The sequence below is a fragment of the Saccostrea echinata genome, unplaced genomic scaffold (assembly GCF_033153115.1).
Source record: "Saccostrea echinata isolate AGI-Se365-2 ecotype Australia unplaced genomic scaffold, CSIRO_AGI_Sech_v1 ptg000002l, whole genome shotgun sequence".
NCBI lineage: Eukaryota > Metazoa > Mollusca > Bivalvia > Ostreida > Ostreidae > Saccostrea > Saccostrea echinata.
In genome coordinates, this window is record NW_026889751.1 from 15,766,581 (window position 1) to 15,787,500 (window position 20,920).

At 35.1% G+C, this 20,920-nt stretch overlaps 1 protein-coding gene across 1 annotated transcript in view; it reads right to left on the minus strand.

Moving 5' to 3' along the window:
* Positions 1-20,920, minus strand: part of LOC133178063 (fibrocystin-L-like) — an 84,567-nt gene that overhangs the window by 40,321 nt on the left and 23,326 nt on the right. Inside the window, exons 16-27 of the mRNA XM_061312830.1 lie at positions 17,587-17,747; positions 16,510-16,676; positions 15,562-15,661; positions 15,091-15,248; positions 12,797-13,022; positions 12,144-12,416; positions 11,506-11,630; positions 8,958-9,096; positions 8,310-8,490; positions 7,728-7,978; positions 4,716-4,904; positions 661-843 (exon numbers count right to left, since the gene is read on the minus strand). Of these exons, the coding sequence (XP_061168814.1) occupies positions 661-843; positions 4,716-4,904; positions 7,728-7,978; positions 8,310-8,490; positions 8,958-9,096; positions 11,506-11,630; positions 12,144-12,416; positions 12,797-13,022; positions 15,091-15,248; positions 15,562-15,661; positions 16,510-16,676; positions 17,587-17,747 (2,153 nt within the window). The remainder of the gene's footprint in view (positions 1-660; positions 844-4,715; positions 4,905-7,727; positions 7,979-8,309; positions 8,491-8,957; positions 9,097-11,505; positions 11,631-12,143; positions 12,417-12,796; positions 13,023-15,090; positions 15,249-15,561; positions 15,662-16,509; positions 16,677-17,586; positions 17,748-20,920) is intronic.

A 20,920-nucleotide genomic window follows, 5' to 3' on the forward strand; every position in this document is an offset into this window, starting at 1 on the left:
AAATACAATAAAACCATGGAACTCGAATAATTTGTACCCCTTTATCCAAAGATGCTGTAAGCAGATCTGCCTTCCCAAAACAGATGTTTCCCATAATTTTTTATCAATTTGTTCACAAGATTTGATTTTTCTACAGAAGATTTGCTAAATTCAATGTGGAAATTTAACAGATTTACTCATCTTTATAACCAAAGAAGATATGTCTTAGTATCAACTTCGAAATGATGAAACTTAAAGTTTAGACATTAAATAGAAGCTAATGTTTTCAGAATGATTCTTAATCTTGTTTTAATTTGTGCATATTTGTCAATAATTTTCACAACAAAATGCATCTGACTATACCCCAACATTGTGATTAATAATTTAAGAACTGAAAATGGTGAAAATTGGAAGATTCTGCTTTCAAATCATAAATCATAATTTAGGGGGTCAAAAGTCATAAAATTACAGGTAAATCCAGAGAGTAGACAAGTCTGTATATGCCAACATTGATTGAAATTTGTTCTCCAGTCCAAGAGAAAAAGCTTCTATAAAGTATTCAAAACTTTATGTCTGACAGATGTTAATGGACGAAAAGCCACCTTAGTGACCAGGGACATAAAAATGAGAGAGACTTGTAGAGTACGTTCTCTTGAATAAAAAATTTCTAATATAACTTACCTGAAGGTGCAACTTTCTGATATAAAGCTTCATATCCATTAACCTTGACAATGACTTCTGCCACATTAGAACTTAGATCCTCCACTGTGATACAGCCCCTGAACCAAGTAGTCTTGTACTGGTCAATATAGTCACTCCAATAGCAGTACTTTCCAGGGACTGTGAACTGATGTCGGAAAACCCCTGTAAAAATTATTTTAAATCATTATCAAAAATCTTAAAAGGAAGATAGGGTAAACTGATCGGAAGTCGAACGCCTATCTATATTCACCGACAGTGTTGACAACAGGGCACATTATGCGTGTCATAAACCCAGAGATCTATCGAAATGTGTGCCTAAAGCGTCATTTTAGCGTGTTGTTTACTGTGGCAACTGAATGAAACAATTGTTATTAAAGGAAAAAGCCCGAGATACCAAATAGATCGTAAGTCGAACACATTCGACCACAAGTCGAACGGCTAGATATGAAGTCGAACGCCATTTGTTCCGAGTCGCATGAATTACGAATTTTTCATTGATCCTCCACCTTTTCTGTTGATTTTATCTTATTTCTCTCTGTATTCAGTTTTTTTTCCAGTTTTATATGCTTTGTCTCTCTTTTTTTACCCTCCGTTGAACATGTATGAAGCCCAATTTGAAGTTACATGTATGGCAAAAAAGAAAAAAAACGTTCTGCTTTTTTTTTTTGACATCGATCACTGTTTGTTATCTTCATTTTTTACACTTAGAAGTCTTTTCTAAGGTAACATTTCGAATGCTTAAATTATTCGTTTCAGGCGAATTTATGTGGTCAGGACTCAATTTATTGTTTGAAGTTTCACAACTTTCTATGGTAGGACTAATTTTCTTAAAGTTCGATTATACTTTATTCAACGCAAAATAGTGTCAATCTAAACAATCTTGCCATGAAACAAATTCAATTTGACATATTTTAAAATCAGAAGACATAAAACGATTTACAAAATTGCATAAAAATTTAATGTTGAATATTTATTTCTTCAGAAATTTTTAAATCTTTCATGCGGATTTTAAAAACATTCAAATTATCTCTATAAGCTTTCGTTTTTCATTCTCTTTAATCAAATGTTAATCCTCTGTTACGGCCCCTATTTTCCTGAGATCTCAACAAATCTTATTATTTTCTGGAACTGGCGCAAACATACTTGCAGCATCGTTGTTTTTTTTAAAGGGGGGGGGGGGGGGGGCGAAAAAGATTCAAGTTGAAGATAGGGAACGGAATCAATCTCAAGAAAATCTATAGACAATACAAATCTGTAAAAAAGGATATAAAACACGAACCCCCGGAAATTCCAGAGGTGGGATCAGGTACCTAGGAGAAGTAAGTTGACCAGTCACACCCGCCATCAGTCTTCGAAATAACCCGGGAGTCCGATGCCCGGGACCTGGTAAAATTGCGGGCGGGCATGTGTAATGTTTTCTCCATTGTAAACTGACTTTTATGTAAAAATATTTTACACAGTGGATTGCAATTTATACTTTCGTTTCTGATATTAAAGTGTGTACGGTATTTTATTCCATGACAACTCCTTTTCCCTTTTTGTTTCTAATTGGCATTTCTTGATTTTTTGTGTGTGAAAATTTGAATAGTAGTTTAGTAAAATACCCGGTAAATAAAATCAAAAGAAATTAATTTTACGTCAGAAGTTATCGTTACCCCCCCCCCTTTTTTCAAAATGTTCAATTGTTCAATACTCGTTTATTAAATTCAGATTTCTTCAAAAATAGCAATGATTACCACATTTTGGTAGATTTATTATTTCTTGTAGATTCACTGACCTTTTTTAACAGCCCTGTTTATACATGTATTTAATGTACCAAATAAATATGCCGTCAGTAGTCAATTAAATAGGTGAAATTTATTTTTATTACCTAATGTAACAATATCATTAAAACAGACAAGTATATACATGGCCGTAGGAACCGGAGGGGCACGGGGGGCCGTGCCCCCCCCCCCCATAATTTTGCCGATATATAGATTACTATAGTAAACATAGATACTTTATGCTAGTGCCCCCTCAATAAAAACGTCTGAAGACCTTTTTTTTTTTGCTTGTCAGGAAATTTTTGGTAGTGCCCCCTCAACAGTAACAGTGAACTGAAAAATGTATGGCTGTGCCCCCCCCCCCCAAACTGAAATTGCTTCCTACGGGCCTGATATATACTAAATAAGTTGACCAAAGAAGTGCACACACATTTTGAAATCAATTTCACAGGTGTCATATGCAATGAAGCGTAACTAACTAATCCCTGTCGTCTTTCTACTGTTGTTGAAATGCAAGAGATAATCATGCCACATTGTGTACACATTGTGTACACAAACTGTAATTACACTGTAGGATTTTCACATGGAATCCAAATTCAGTATGTTAAAAACAGCATGCAGGTTTTTCCGTAATGATAAACTACTACATTTCAAAATTTTCGGTAATGCATTACAGCAATAAAAAGTATATGTTCTTGACCACCCGAAAGAATATTTTTCACTCTTGGAAATTTTTGGTTGTTGGTCCATTCTTGTATAAACAATGGTTCATACACTGTAAAGACAGCGGTTTTTTTTTTATTTCATGAAGTTAAATTTTGAATAGGGCATGGTAGTAGATGAGATGCCCGACGGGCATGCGTTGTGAAGACTGCGCCATGAACCAGCAAAAACCGAAGAAGTAATTATCCAATCTCGAAATTTCCATGCGGGGGTGGGGGGTGGGTCCAACTGTTTCAACAATAAGATTCTTGGCTACATAAAACGGGGCGATTTTACCGTGCTGCAAAAAATTAGGGGATGGGTTGCAGCTAGACTTTTCAATGAACATTTTCAAACTAAATTTACAGTAAAATATTATGTTCGAAAATATACTTCTTGCTTGCGGAGCGTCAGATCTTCTTAATTAAATATTCATCATTGTTTGTCTTTTCACTGTCGTGGTAAATGGATAAAGCATTAAGAACCCACCTGTAACATGTATTAGGCACTGGAGAGCACTGAAAACATTGGCAGGCACAGACCCAGGTATTTTTTTCCAGAGAGAGGGGAGGGGGCACTACATCACAAAAAATCCAACTCACAAATTTGTTGATAAAAAGAAAAGAAAACTCCTTTCCCCAGCATGAGGATTTTTGCACAAAGTTTAAAACTTGATTTCAGACGTAATTGCCAAAATAGATAGCCTACATCTAAATTTGCTATATTACGACTAGATGTTTACAATTAAAATGATCACGTAAATTGTGGTCTGAATAATGGAATAATTAAAGTACTGGTGGCACAGGTTTGTTTGTTTTTGTTTGTTTGTTTGTTGTTTTTTTTTAATGGAAAGAGTTGATTCATTTTCTGCTATAATAATATAATCTTTATAAATCTTATAAAGCTTTTAATCTCTCTTGTATAAATTGCGGTATTTTTATCGTTGTTTCTAGTGTCGAACACTGATCGACTTCCGATTATTTTCGGTGTTCGACTCCATATTTTTTTTCGATATTTATTCAATGAGCTTTGGTTAATTATTTTGCGAATTATGTATCCAAAACCATATAAAAACAGCTTTTAAAAATATCGATTGGTATAAATCTGTCTCTTAAAGTATTGATTAGCTTATTTGGTAAATGTTTGGAGCTTTGAAACAACATGGATAATTCATTTACGACAGAAAATTTGGAGAAATCACCTTCAAATTTCCCGGCACCTAGAACTATTAACAGAAGAGTTCGACTTAGAAAAGATAACTCTAATTGATTAAATGGATAAAAATGAAGACGGATAATCAAGAGTTGCCTACCATTTATTGTTTATCAAACGGTGTACGTGAGGTTTAAAATGCGTTCGACTTGCGGTCATGTCCGACTTTCGATCAGTTTACCCTATATTACAAATTTGTTCTCTGTTTGAAACTTAATTATATAGCAGTAAATGAATAAGTTTAATGCAAAACAGGCCTAAAAAAATCATCAGTAGAGGAATCTACAGACATCACAAATCCTCTATAATAAGATAACAGTAACTGACAGTAGAGATGAAGATTCCCCTCTGTATTACCGGCCTCCTTTGGTTCTCCACTGTTAAATCCACCTTCCACCTCCTCCACTGAACTTTCGTCCTTGACCTGCACGACTCTCGGTCGCATCCCTGAGATATAGGATGCAAAACTCCAGGTCCACTCCACAGTGTCTCCCACATTTACCGTCAGATATTGTGGATTCCAGGCATATCCACTCAGTTTAAATGCTGTGAAAACAAAATTAACACATGACAAGAGGAATCTGATATTGGCAATCTATGTTTAGAGTCCATTTTACAACAATAACATCAGGTCTTTAGAGCTATTTGCTAACTACACATATTGATTGATGGTTTGTAGTTTAACATCCTTTGCATATAGCAAAAATATTTTACTCATATGAGATGCTAACAGCATAACATGTACAGGAATACAATGTATCCTTTTCAGATGGTGGCAAAAAGTTTAATAAAAGAATATACTATTCCAGGTTCATATAGCCGAGGGTGTTTTCATAGAAAGGCCTAGCTGCGCAAAATCTAAATACTCAATTATGTCTTCTGAATTAAAAAAAAAAAATAAATCAATCAAATGATTTTTCTAGCAAATATACATGGACTTTATGCTTATTAGAACAAGAGGCCCAAAGGCCTTGAATCACACTTCTGATAAATAGTATAACCTGTCACTTCTATTTGAAGCCTCTACATATCCTGTCTATTTAGACAATTCCAAAAGTAGGTCATCATGCCAAATATTTTGGTTAAAACACTCTGAGAACCAAAGATGCATCAACTGACAAAAGTTCAATGATTCAAAGCCCCTCAATATTATCTTAAATATTCAGATATAGCAATGAGATTCCAAAAGTAGGTCATGGTGACATACTTTTTAGTTAACATACTCTGAGACTCCAAAATGCCTCAATTGACAAAGTTTGATGATTTTAAGTCTCTTATTATTTGAAATATGTAGATATTGCCTTGAAATTCTAAAAGTAGGTCACTGTGACCTACTTTTAAGTTGACACATTCTGAGGACTCAAAATACATCAAAGTTCAATGATTCTACGCCAATTAATACCTGAAATATTTAAATATAGCCATAAAATTTCAAAGGTAGGTCAAGGTGATCTACTTTTTTGTTGAGGTACTTCGAGGACCTAAGATGCATTAACTGACTAAGTTTGAAGATCATAGGCCTTAAAGTGTCCAAAATAAAATTTGAACTAAAACAATCTGAAAATGAATGCCTGCAAAATTCTGAAAGTAGGTCATTGTGAACTACTTTTTTCAAAAATATGTTTTAAGGCCCAAAGATGCATCAACTTACTCAGTTTGATGATTCTAAACCTCTCAGTATCTGAAATAATGACCTTAAATATTTTGAAAAAAGATAAGCCATATAATTCAAAAAGAAGATCACAGTGGCCTATTTTTCAGTTGACATACTCTGAGGACCAAAGATGCATCAACTGACAAAATTTGATGATCATAGGTCTTAAAGTGTCCAAAATATGTCTCTTAAACAATCTGAAATCAATTGCCTGCAGAATTCAAAAAAAGGTCACTGTGACCTACTTTTGAGTCAACATGATATGAGGTCCTAAGATGCATCAACTGACAAGATTTGATGATCTTAGTCCCTATAGTAAGCAAAATATTAAACATTTAACAAAATGTAATTTTTTGTCATCTTTAAAGTGACCTTGAGACCACGCCTTTTGCCCCAGGGTGATGCCTTGAACAATTTTTAATCTACAACATGTCCTCACCCTTGTATGTAAGTTTGGTGATAATCTGCCCAGTGGTTCTTGAGAAGATTTTTTAGCAACCAGTACCCCTTCTTTAAGGGTCACATCCCTAGTTTTAGTATAAACCAGAGCCCTTGGGCCAAGAATACCCTGTGACAAATTTGACAAAAATTGGCCAAGGGGTTCTTGAGATATGGCCCATATTCTAAAAAGTTTACACACACATGGCACAATGGCCACAGCATTAGCTCTTTGAGCCTTTGGCTAAAAAGAGCTAAAAATGCACACATTAATGTTTGATTTTCTTGCAAAAAGAGATCAAAAATTGCACAATAGATATTTTTCAAGTACAGTTAAACCTTGTTATCTAAAACTCGATGGGACCGAGGAATTACTTCGAGATATCCGAGGATTTGAGATATCAAGGGTGAAATACTCAAAAAATAAGTGGTTGGGACTTCCAAATCATTTTGACATATCCATGGGATTCGAGATATCAGTGTTCAAGATACCAAAGTTCAACTGTATTTAGAAAAACTGCATATTACATTATCCAAAAAACTTCATGAGAACAGGTATGTCCATCTTTTTTCAAATCTGCATTTTTTGCTAACAATCTAAGCTATGCTAAACAAATTCAAATGATTCAAACATTAATGTTAGATATATACAATTATTAGGTATCAAATTATAGAAGGAAAAAATTACCAAGAATATGGTGCTGTTTTTTATTATAACAACCATAAATTGTGCTAAAATACATTGCAGCTGTTTTTAAACCCTTATATATGCCCTATAGGATGTTATATAAACAACAGTTTACAGGGGATTATTATGTTAATGAAATAGATGAAGATTATGAAACAGTAGTTAATCTCAAAAAACCTACAAACAATACAAATCTGTGAACAGGGGATGAAACATGAACCTCTGGAAAGAGGTGGGATCAGGTGCCTACAAGGAGTAAGCATCTCCTGTCAACCAGTCATACAGTAGATTGTATTACCGGCATTTTTAATGACTTCACATATCTAGTCCAAAGCATACTTTAATGTAACCATTTTGAAAAAATATATCAACTCTAGAGCACCTATACAATATTATCTTCACCTTTTTCATTGCATTAAAGTATGAAAAGTTTATATAAGATATAATGTGAAATGAAAAAAAAATTACTTGTTTTAATGTTGTGGCTATAAATCAGACTTTAAACATTCATTTGGATGAATAATTGCTCCTCCCTAAAATGGTTTGCTTATGTTGCAAGTCTGAGAAACACTATTAGTGAATATCTTACAAGGATGAACTCCAGAGTTGTCCACAGAATGAACCTTAGCTGTATCTGCAATCTGACACTTCAATTCTGTAATGGTGGAACTCTGTATGTCACAGATGTGGGTCCCTACCATCACAGAGTTCCTGGACTTGTTGGTAGAGAAGCCGTCACCCATGATGGTGAGTGTGGTCCCCCCTCTAAGTGACCCCATGAGAGGAGCAACACTGGACACAATCAATCTCCACTCCATTGAAGGCAGTGAGTTTGTACTGCTACAAGGAACAAAAATTTAATGCATTCATGCAACTAGGATAACATTTAGGTCTATACTTATTAAATTTGTTTCAATCATAAATTACTGATTAAAAATAATTTAAATGAAAAAAGATGAAAGAGTATTCAGTATGCATCAGATTCTAGATTAGCATAGGCTGAAAGCAGAACTGCTGAACAAAATTAAATGTACTCAATGTATTCGTGTTATCAATTGTCACTCTGATGGAAAGAGACAACACAAAAGCATAAATATGTAATAGAACTACAAACCATGTAAATACATGTATTGCCATTTCAATTTTTTTTTTCTGATAAACTCATATTTACCTGTCTACAGCAAATCCTGTGGCTCCCAAGAGTTTGATGGGGTATGCTCCTGCAGGCATGGAGGGTACTATAAGTTTAATTTCTGTGTCGGAGGAATTTGTAGGGCTCACTGGCTTGTCTCCTATCGTTACTGACTCGGTTTGATTGAGGCCTTCTCCTTGTATTGTTATCTCGGTCCATCCTGTTTGATACAATACAAGAAATATTTCTGTTTTAATTTAGTGCAAGGTAAACTATAATTTAAGATTTAAAAGGAAAAAAATTAGCCCTAAGAACTACTGGCTGAATTAGCTACTTTTGCACAGAATAGGAAATGAGTACTTGTAAGGAAATTATAATGTTATGCTCTTAGGAAATATATTTAATTTAAAAAGCAAGAGAGAAAAACGGATCCATAAAAATATCTTAGTAAATTTAATCATTTGTTTCTAAATATTATTAAAATAATCTAGTCTAATCTTAAAATCAGAGGCCCATGGTACACAATGCTCACTTGAGTCATGTTGGCCCAGCTGTTCTATTATAATTTCTCCCTCTTGTTTCCAAAAAAAAAAAAATTTCAACCTAATATGGATTAAATGATATTAACACAAAAATATTATTAGATGTGTTGTTGCATTTTAAGCTGCACTTATTTAGATTAATTACCTGCAACAAATGTAGAGTTGGGTTCCACGGAGTTGACAATGATCATATCTGTACTGGAGTACATCAGAGACTTAGAATGGGTAACATTGATACCCGTATAGCCCTGCTTGACAACAATGCTGGCATTTTTACCCTCTGACTACAAAATAAAGCAATAAACTGAAGTCTTTGAAATTTAAATTAATACAAAACCTGTTACTCACATGTAATTATGTTAATAAATTATGATCAACTGACACTGGTATTTATAAAGTTATTAATCAATTATTATCGAAGTCTACCTTGCTTTCGAAGAAACTTGAATAGCAAATTTTCAAAACATGTTGAATTCCGTGTGTGTAAAATGTATGTGAGAATCTCTAGTTTGGGTCTGCAGTTCTTAAGTGTTATTGCACTGCTGTTTGAGTTGACAACAGATGTATACATGTACTTACAGAAGGAGGTATAAGACACATGTATATACTTACAGAAGGAGGTATAAGACATGTGTATACTTACAGAAGGAGGTATAAGACATGTGTATACTTACAGAAGGAGGTATAATACACATGTGTATACTTACAGAAGGAGGTATAAGACATGTGTATACTTACAGAAGGAGGTATAAGACATGTGTATACTTACAAAAGGAGGTATAAGACGTGTATACTTACAGAAGGAGGTATAAGACATGTGTATACTTACAGAAGGAGGTATAAGACATGTGTATACTTACAGAAGGAGGTATAAGACACATGTGTATACTTACAGAAGGAGGTATAAGACACATGTGTATACTTACAGAAGGAGGTATAAGACATGTGTATACTTACAGAAGGAGGTATAAGACACATGTGTACTTACAGAAGGAGGTATAAGACATGTGTATACTTACAAAAGGAGGTATAAGACATGTGTATACTTACAGAAGGAGGTATAAGACATGTGTATACTTACAGAAGGAGGTATAAGACATGTGTATACTTACAGAAGGAGGTATAAGACACATGTGTATACTTACAGAAGGAGGTATAAGACATGTGTATACTTACAGAAGGAGGTATAAGACATGTGTATACTTACAGAAGGAGGTATAAGACATGTGTATACTTACAGAAGGAGGTATAAGACATGTGTATACTTACAGAAGGAGGTATAAGACACATGTGTATACTTACAGAAGGAGGTATAAGACACATGTGTATACTTACAGAAGGAGGTATAAGACACATGTGTATACTTACAGAAGGAGGTATAAGACACATGTGTATACTTACAGAAGGAGGTATAAGACACATGTGTATACTTACAAAAGGAGGTATAAGACATGTGTATACTTACAGAAGGAGGTATAAGACATGTGTATACTTACAGAAGGAGGTATAAGACACATGTGTATACTTACAGAAGGAGGTATAAGACACATGTGTATACTTACAGAAGGAGGTATAAGACACATGTGTATACTTACAGAAGGAGGTATAAGACACATGTGTATACTTACAGAAGGAGGTATAAGACGTGTATACTTACAGAAGGAGGTATAAGACGTGTATACTTACAGAAGAAGGTATAAGACACACATGTACTTACAGAAGGAGGTATAAGACACATGTATACTTACAGAAGGAGGTATAAGACACACGTGTACTTACAGAAGGAGGTATAAGACACACATGTACTTACAGAGGGAGGTATAAGACACATGCACTTACAGAGGGAGGTATAAGACACATGTGTACTTACAGAAGGAGGTATAAGACACACATGTACTTACACATGTACATGTACTTACAGAAGAAGGTATAAGACACACATGCACTTACAGAGGGAGGTATAAGACACATGTGTATACTTACAGAAGGAGGTATAAGACATGTGTATACTTACAGAAGGAGGTATAAGACACATGTGTACTTACAGAAGGAGGTATAAGACATGTGTATACTTACAGAAGGAGGTATAAGACACATGTGTACTTACAGAAGGAGGTATAAGACACACCTGTACTTACAGAAGAAGGTATAAGACACATATGTACTTACAGAAGGAGGTATAAGACACATGTGTACTTACAGAATGAGGTATAAGACACATGTGTACTTACAGAGGGAGGTATAAGACACATGTGTACTTACAGAAGGAGGTATAAGACACATGTGTATACTTACAGAAGGAGGTATAAGACATGTGTATACTTACAGAAGGAGGTATAAGACATGTGTATACTTACAGAAGGAGGTATAAGACATGTGTATACTTACAAAAGGAGGTATAAGACACATGTACTTACAGAAGGAGGTATAAGACACACATGTACTTACAGAGGGAGGTATAAGACACATGCACTTACAGAGGGAGGTATAAGACACATGTGTACTTCCAGAAGGAGGTATAAGACACACATGTACTTACAGAAGGAGGTATAAAACACACATATACTTACAGAAGGAGGTATAAGACACACATGTACTTACAGAGGGAGGTATAAGACACACGTGTACTTACAGAAAGAGGATAAGACACACATGTACTTACAGAAGGAGGTATAAGACACACATGTACTTACAGAAGGAGGTATAAGACACACAGTCTGGGTAGAAGTACTGGACAGTTTAGGACACATCACATCTCCCACATACACCTCATCCTTAGAAGAAAAGCCATATCCTCCCAAGGTCAGATTCAAACCACCTACAAATCACAATGTCAGGGGTTATTTTCAATGATATAACAAACATTATCTTTTATCAAATGGTTTAAATTATAAACAATTATAAAGATTTTTTCAAATGCACCTTATATTTAAAATACAGTTAAACTTCCGGATCTGGAACACCGATATCATGAACACCATGGATATGTTGAAGTGAATTGGCAGTGCCAACTACTTTTCCTGATGTTTCTTAGCCTCTTACTTATACATTTTGTCTCTCTATTGTTACAGTAGATTCCTTAATTTACACAAGTACTAAATATCATGAAAATGACTCGTAGACGTCAAATCGTGAGAAAACTAATTCACAAATGTTTATAAATAGTCTTTGCATGCATGTATTTTAGCAATGAGAAAATAAAAGAGGGTAATTTTATTTCAGAAATGGTGTTTCTTGCAAAACTACTTATTATGATAATAATAAATTCATTACAAAAAATATTTAGGAATCTACAATTATACTAATTAACAAATGAAAGACATGCACTTACCCCCCAGTGAGACAGAAGTTGGTACCATTGATTGGATGCTGAATTGATAACTGAATGTGACACTGTTATTTGTATTTTCAGCCTTGCCCAGCCCTGCTACATTGACCATCACAGGATATGTTCCTGTGGGTCCATCCCCCACCCTACATACGATTTCTGTACTGTTAGATGTTACAGTCACACATGGTACTCCCCCGATCATGACAGAGTTAAGACTGTGGTTGCCGTGGAATCCTGTGCCATTTATTGTAATTAGTGTGGATGTCGGGAAGCCTGGAAGTGAATGCCTGTATGTATTTGAGGCATATTGTAAAACTTGCAAGACATTTTTTTCTCTGATACAAAAGTCCAAATTTATCAAAACAAATTCAAAGTAGATGCAAAAAATTTATTCATAAATTTATACATGATTTAATATTGCAATCTCATAAAATTTTTCACATGTGAGTATGATTTTCTAAATATGCATAACAGTGACATTTATTATTCATAGATATAATTGTCCATTGAACATGAATACCACTGATTTCTGTATTGATAATCATTAAGTTATCTAAAAGCATTAACACACATTATAGTAAAAAATCCTTTTTGACAGACACATGTACATCATAAATATTTGCTTACAATATAGGTCACAGGTGAGTACTTACCTGTGTTTGGGGTCACTGAGACAATGATGGGTGTGACCAATTCTGACCACTCCCATGAGCAGTTTCCTGAACATTTTGTTGGGATATCATTAATGTATGCCATGACAGAAGGTTTCTTTTCCAATGTTGCAAGCATGTCTCCAGGTATGGGGTTCATCCATACATTTCCATCTGTAACTGTGTTGACGATTGCAGTCACATTTTCACCTTCTGCATAACTGGTGACCTAAACAAATAACAAGAGGCCCATAGGCCACAATGCTCACCTGAGTAACTTTAGCCCTGCTGTTCTTCATCAGGTTTCCAATAAGATTTTTATATTCCCATGAAAAATTGAAACCCCATATTATAGCCCCAGTCTAACTCTAAAGGTCTATGAATTCACGCAACATGGGGATACATCAACATCGTTATCACTTTCATGGCCTTGCAATAATGGAGGAGCAGATTCTTTTTCTGTATACATGCATTATTTGAAATTTAATCCCTATTTTAGCTAACTCTAACCCATAGTACATAATTTGAAAAAAAATGAATCCACTCAACTTTGAAATGTTTGCATATGAATGGTGCAATTTAGTTCGGGAGAAGATTTTCAAAGTTTATCTCTTATATCGTCCCATGAAAAATTTTGATTCCCCCAGGGGCCATGATTTATTTATTAAAAAATTTACACACCTCAGGAAGCTTTCATATAAGTTTCATTTCTTCTGGACCGGTGATTCTTGAGAAAAAGATTTTTAAAGATTTTTTCTATATATTTCAATGTAAAACTTCGATCTATTGTGGCCCCACCCTACCCCAGGGGGCCATGAACTGAACAATTTTGAATGTCCACTACTTCAGGAAGCTTTTGTTTTATCTCTTCTGGTCTTATGGTTCTTGAGAAGATTTTTAAGAATTCTTTTCTATATATTTCAACATAAAAATTTGATCTTCTATTGTGAACCCACCCTACTTTGGTGGCCATGATGTGCATAATTTAGAATCAATAGTACCTCATGAAGCTTCCTGTTGCATTTAAGTTTCATCTCTTCTGGCCCAGTGATTCTTGAGAAGATTTTAAAGAATTTTTCCTGCAACTTTCATCCCATATTGTGGCCCCACCCAGCCGCCTGGGGCCTTAGAATCTGCATTACCTCAGGAAGCTTTCAAGTTTCATCTATTCTAGCCCAGTGTTTCTTGAGAAGATTTTTAAAGTATTTTAATTTTCCTGCATTTTTCAATGTTAAACTTTGATCCCCTATAGTGGTCCCACCTAACTCCTGAGGGCCATGATTTGAACAATTTAGACTCTACACTAGCTCAGGAGGCTTCCACATAAGTTTCAGCTTTCCTTCTCCAGTGGTTCTTGATAAGAAGATTTTCAAAGATTTTTTCCTATTTATTTCAATGTAAAACTTTGATCCCCTAATGTTGCCCCACCCAATCCCCTAGGGCCATGATTTAAACAATTTAAAATCTATACTACCTCATGAAGCTTTCACACAAGTTTCATCTCTTCTGACCCAGTGGTTCTTGAGAAGATTTTTTAATGACCCCAACACAATTTTGCCTTTTCTTGATTATCTCCCCTTGGAATAGGCTCTTTATTTGAATAATTTAAAATCCTCTTTATCCAAGGATGCCTTGTGCCAACTAAGGTTAAAATTGGCACAACTATTTTTGAGAAGAAGTCCGAAATGTGAAAAGTTTACAAATAAATGGACAGAAGGATGGACAGATGAAGGGACAGATGCTGGACAATGGGTGATCAGAAAAGCTTTCAGCTCAGGTGAGCTAAAAATGACAGGTAGAGTAACTCTCAAATTTCCTACAAATACTGGACAGCACAAAAAATAAATTCTTTTGCTGTAACTGATTATTCTTTCTAAAATAACAATTCAGTCACTTCTTTGTGATAAAATGTACATGTACCTTAAGGTTCCTCAATAATATTTAGTTTTTCCCAAGTCATTGAAGTATTGCTACTTCAACAAGTTTTCTCACAAAAAAATTGAGGTACCTTACCAGGCATTTGTGCAAGATACCAGAGGATGGAGTTTCCTATATAATCCTTTTTGCTATCTTTTGAATTGTCAATATCAACATTTTTGGTGTATCTTTTTTTCCAGACATTTTGAAAAAACTTTGAAAATCACAAGATAATGATAATTATGAATAATTTTTAATATATTATGAAGAGATCTAAAACAGATATTCGAGGAACGTGTCGTCTGCCCTTAACTACAGGAAACGTATGAGTATAGTTGTCCTTCAAGCTTTTGTTTGTTTGTTTGTTTTTTTGTGGTTACCTGTATGGTTTCCTGGTCTCCTCCTCTAGAGTGGAACCCAATATTTAAGTCAAATGCTGCACAGCCACCATGTTTGTACGTGTAAAGATTTCCCATCTCTGGTATGCCTGATTGTAAGAAAGCTGCAAGCCTTGTCCCATCAATAGTGAATGGAATACCTGAAGTCATTTCAAAAACTCTCATATCTGGCACTATGTATATGTTTTTATAGACTCCCATAGACTTTAATACTGTCTTCTAAGACCATTTATTTTGAAATCAAGTCTATATGAAATTAGCTAGAAAACAACATATGATATAAAGTATAACAATGAAGGACAAAAAGGAAAGTAAGATGAGATGTGCAATCATACAACCCCCCCCCCCCCCCCCCTCACCTGAGAGAAACAGTATTAATCCACTAATTGGTAGGCCTTAAATTCAAAAGGATTAAATTTGAAATGTCTAAATTGACATTTTTTTTTTACATACCATCAAGGGTTTTATTCTGGAAAGTCACAGAGAAGTTGCCGGATACTGGGGGTGAAGCTGCCGACACCCGAGAGATGCTCAGGATTGTTCCACTGGAAATCTGTCTCAGAAATGAAGAGTTTCCATGACGTGAAATATTACAAAGGATGAGTTCCAGTAACTATTGTCAGAGGCCCATTTTTCTATAGTGAATTATGATTAATGTGGAAATCTTCTTACATTAAATTCATTATTTAAACTTGACAAATGCAAATTGGTACTTCTGAAAATGCCCTTTGCATCCAGCTAAACTCTTAAAATCCATGGTTTAGATCATTACTTTGCATCCAACTGAACTCTCGAAATTCCATGGTTTAGATCATTACTCCCATGTGACAAATGGAATTACTCCATCTGTTGTGTAATGTACTCAAAGACTTTATATAATATATAGATCTATATTACATTACATTTATATATATTCCTGTCGTTATTGATTGAAACAAAAGAACTACTTGTTATGAAAAAAATCATAGTGACCCTAACATGGGGTGTGACACACCATCTACCTAAGATGCATTACTATTATCAGCTGAATAAGTTTTTTTTCAATTTTGAGCCAGACATGGTTTTGTCATATTTGGCAGCATTATCTTAATTTCAAGGTCACAGTGACCTATTTTCAATGTACAACACACCTTCTTTTAAGATGCACCAGCTGATTATACATGTTAGTTTGATGAGTCTAGTCCTCATGATACATCAAGTATTTTAAAAAATTAATGAGCTGGGAAAGAAAAAGACTAACAGATGGACAGATAGACAACATGAATACATGTACCACATAATATAATACATCCTGTCTTAGACAGGCACGTAAAAATCTGTGATAGCCTCAGCAGCTTTGTCTTATATATAAATATATACACCTGCTGTGACTACCACCTAATTAAAATCTTCATTTTTTACCTGTCCAGGTACTGCAGCTAATAAAGAGAAGTTATAAGCACAGGCATAAGGTATAAACTCCACTTGGTACTCTGCAGTGTCATTTTTGTCAGACCTGATCACATTCACATGACTGATCATTCCACCACCTGGCATAGCTGGTCTTAACCTCATTAAGTTAATGTTTTCTGAAATTTTGTTTGAAATTGGCTCATAAAATATACTGTAGAATTGCTTTATTAATCTTACCTATATTTTTGGTGACAACAGTTTTTGATACAGTTGAATAGCTTTCACTAATACGTATCAGCATATTAGGTTTGATCAATATTTCTTGATTGGTTTATTTAAAACTAGCTAAACACTAATTTAAGAAAAGTGCGGTCAAGGTCAAAGGAAAGGTAAATAAAAAGTTGATACAGCTGAATAGCTAACATCAGTACGAATCAGCATATGAAGTTTGAGAACACAATCCTGAATGTTTTTTTTTAAACTGAGCTAAACACTAATTTTAAAAAAAATGAGGTCAAGGTCAATGGAAAGGTCAAGGTCAAAAAATGTTGAAGCAGTTGATAGCTCTCATCAGTATGTATCAGCATATGAAGTTTGATAAAAATATCTTGAATTGTTTCTTTAAAACTGAGCTAAACACTAATTTAAGAAAAGTGAGGTCAACATCAAAGGAAAGGTCAAGGTCAAAAAAAGTTGAAGCAGTTGATAGCTCTCATCAGTATGTATCACCATATGAAGTTTGATAAAAATATCTTGAATTGTTTCTTTTAAAACTGAGCTAAGCACAAATAAAGGAAAAGTGAGGTCACGTTCAAAGAAAAGGTCAAGGTCAAAAATTGCTGATGCAGTTGAATAGCTCTCATCAATATCTATCAGCATAGGAAGTTTCATAAAAAATATCTGGAATAGTTTTTTTTAAACTAAGCTTTGAACTGAGCTAAATGCAAAGTGGGACAGGACAAACGGAAGGACGGAGGACGGACATGACAAACTCTATATGCCGCGACTATTTTCATGGCGGGGCATAAAAATCATTGGCTAAATTTAACTCACATTCAAAGAGGGGCTACAATCTCACAAGATTACCTTCATCTAAGTTGGTTGGGTTCCTTCCAACATAAATTTCATCCACATAATAGAAGTCCTCAGAGTCATCTTTTCTGATCTCAATCAGGAAGATTTTAAAGCTTGTTCCTACTTTGCCATCTTGTACAACAGCCAGCATGTCAATGCACTTGTAGTTCCACCTGTCCGATTAAAACAGAACAAGAATGTTCAAACATAGGTAATCAAAGATTACGAAGCTCACCTCGACGAATGTTATCTATAAGTAAGGCAAATTTCACATAATATTTTTTTGTCCTAAATAGGGTACATCCCAAGATCAATATACATGCAAGTTTGGTTTAAGTAGGACTCATAGTTACTTGGAAATAGACCTGCTCAATAAACTTTTAACCTGTTTAGTAATCAAGAAAATTGTGGTCAGTTCCAACATCCAAAGCAAGTCTGGAAGTTTTCATCCTTAGATGCCCCATCTATGCAAGTTTAATCATAACAGGCCACAACATTATAAAGCTTTTCCAAAAAAATTACTCTGGTCACTCATCTGGAAAATGTAGGTCAGATTCAAAATCCAAAGCAAGTCAGGAAGTATCCATCCCTAGAAACATCATCCATGCTAATTTGGTTAAAAAATGGCTAAAATTCACTAATGTGGAAAATCTAGGTTAGATCCAGCACCCAAAGCAAGTGTGGAAGTGTCCATCCCTAGATGCATCATACATGCAAGTTTGGTCCAGGTGGGGCTTATAGTTACTTGGGAATGGACCTGCTCCAAAAACTTTAACCTGGTCATTCATCTGGAAAATCTAGGTCAGATCCAGCATCCAAAGCAAGTGTGGAAGTGTCCATCCTTAGATGTATTATCCATGCAAGTTTGGTCCAGGTAGGGCTTATAATTACTTGAGAATAGACCTGCTCCAAAAACTTTAACCTGGTCATTCATCTGCAAAATCTAGGTCAGATCCAGCATCCAAAGCAAGTGTGGTAGTGTCCATCCCTAGATGCATCATACATGCAAGTTTGGTCCAGGTAGGGCTTATAGTTACTTCGGAATGGACCTGCTCCAAAAACTTTAACCTGGTCATTCATCTGCAAAATCTAGGTCAGATCCAGCATCCGAAGCAAGTGTGGAAGTGTCCATCCTTAGATGCATCATACATGCAAGTTTGGTCCAGGTAGGGCTTATAGTTACTTGGGAATGGACCTGCTCCAAAAACTTTAACATGGTCATTCATCTGGAAAATCTAGGTCAGAGCCAGCATCCGAAGCAAGTGTGATAGTGTCCATCCCTAGATGCATCATACATGCAAGTTTGGTCCAGGTAGGGCTTATAGTTACTTGGGAATGGACCTGCTCCAAAAACTTTAACCTGGTCATTCATCTGGAAAATCTAGGTCAGATCCAGCGTCTGAAGCAAGTGTGGTAGTGTCCATCCCTAGATGCATCATACATGCAAGTTTGGTCCAGGTAGGGCTTATATTTACTTGGGAATGGGATTTGCTCCTAAAACTTTAACCGGGATGCCGACGCTAATGCCGACGCCGGGGGTATAGCATAAGCTCATCTTGACTTTGTCGAAGTGAGCTAAAACTGACATGTTCTACCAGTTATCCTATCCTGAGCACAACAGTGTTAATGTGACCTACTTCTGAAATGAAAGGGTTGTAATGCACCAAGATGCATCCACTGAAAGGTTTGATGGTCATAGGCCTCAAAGTATTAAAGATATAATGATTTGATAATGAATACCGTAATGATAAAATAGTGTGTCACTGTGACCTACCGGTAATTTTAAGTCAACATATTCTGAGGTTCAAATCACTGTGACCTTATTTCAAATGCACACATCACATTGACCTTCTTAATAATTTCACACACCCCGAGGTCCTGAGATGCATCAACTAACAAGGTTTAATGATTTGAATGGCCATAAAATTCAGAGTAGGTCACTGTGACCTACTTTTTATTGTCAGACTGGAGACCCAAGGAAACATCAACTGACATTTAGTTTGATGATCCCTAAGCCTTCACTTTGTCCAAGATATGCATCAACAGAGTTGCTTTAATGTTGCAGTCCTGCCATAAAAATAATTCAATTTTATGCCTGTGCCATAGTAAAATTTTTGCACCATAGTAAGACCTGCAATGTAGAAAACAAAGGGATGTTAACTTTAATTAGTTTTATCATAACGATGACAGAAATACACTGGTGTTTTCACTGCAAGGGAACTCTGGTCTATGGTTTTCAATTTCCAGATATACCATAACAACACCTCATCTATAGATTTAGCGGCTTTAGCCTATATTTGAGAGATATGGAACAGAAAAACTCAGTATGTGCTAACACCGATACAGTGAATTTACAAGTTTGCAAAGTCTGTTTAGGGTCTCCAAAAATTTTCTTAACAATTCCTTGTAAAAATAGGATTAAAATGAACTTTTATATAACAGATATAGTAAGTTGATTTTGTGTTCCACAGAGGTAAAAAATAGCAAAATTTACATCTTTCTAAAATTTGAAGTATCAAAATGACATATTTTTCTTAAGCATTTAAAAGTCAACTTTATTATAAGACAGTTCGATCACCATGAAGAATTTATATTTCATACTTTGATCAGAATATTTTGTAGTAATAAGAAGGAAAACATGTACATTGTGAATTTCCTATATACAATTTAACCAATTTGTTATACAATATAATGAATTACAGATATAGCAAAGTAAATCCACAGGTCTCCAGGACTTTTCTATAACCAAAAAACAGAAAATATAAAACAGTCAAGCCTCGTTATCTCAAACTCCATGAGACTCCAAAAAACGTGAAGATATCCGAGGGTTCAAGATATTGAGGGTAAATTATGTAAAGAAAATATTGTTTGGACTTTCAACCTTGGAAGTGACCTTGAGACCATGCCCTTTCTCCCAGGGTGATGCCTTGAACAATTTTAAATCTACCGGTACAACATATCCTCATCCTTTTGTGTAAGTTTGGTGATAATCTGCCCAGTGGTTCTTGAGAAGAAGATTTTTTTAGCAACCAGTACTTTTGTTTCTATTTTCCTAATTATCTCCCCTTGTTTAAGGGTCACAACCCTAGTTTCAGTATAAAGGAGCCCTTGGGCCAAGGATACCCTGTGACAAATTTGACAATAATTGGCCAAGGGGTTCTTGAGTAATGGCCCATATTCTAAAAAGTTTACGCACACTGCACAAATGGCCACAGCATTAGCTCTTTGAGCCTTTGGCTCAGAAGAGCTAAAAATATGCAGCTTCATTATTTAGGTAAAAAATGTTTCTAGGAGCTTGTCACTTTTTTGCATATTTACATTACATAGACATTTTTCAGAAATTAAA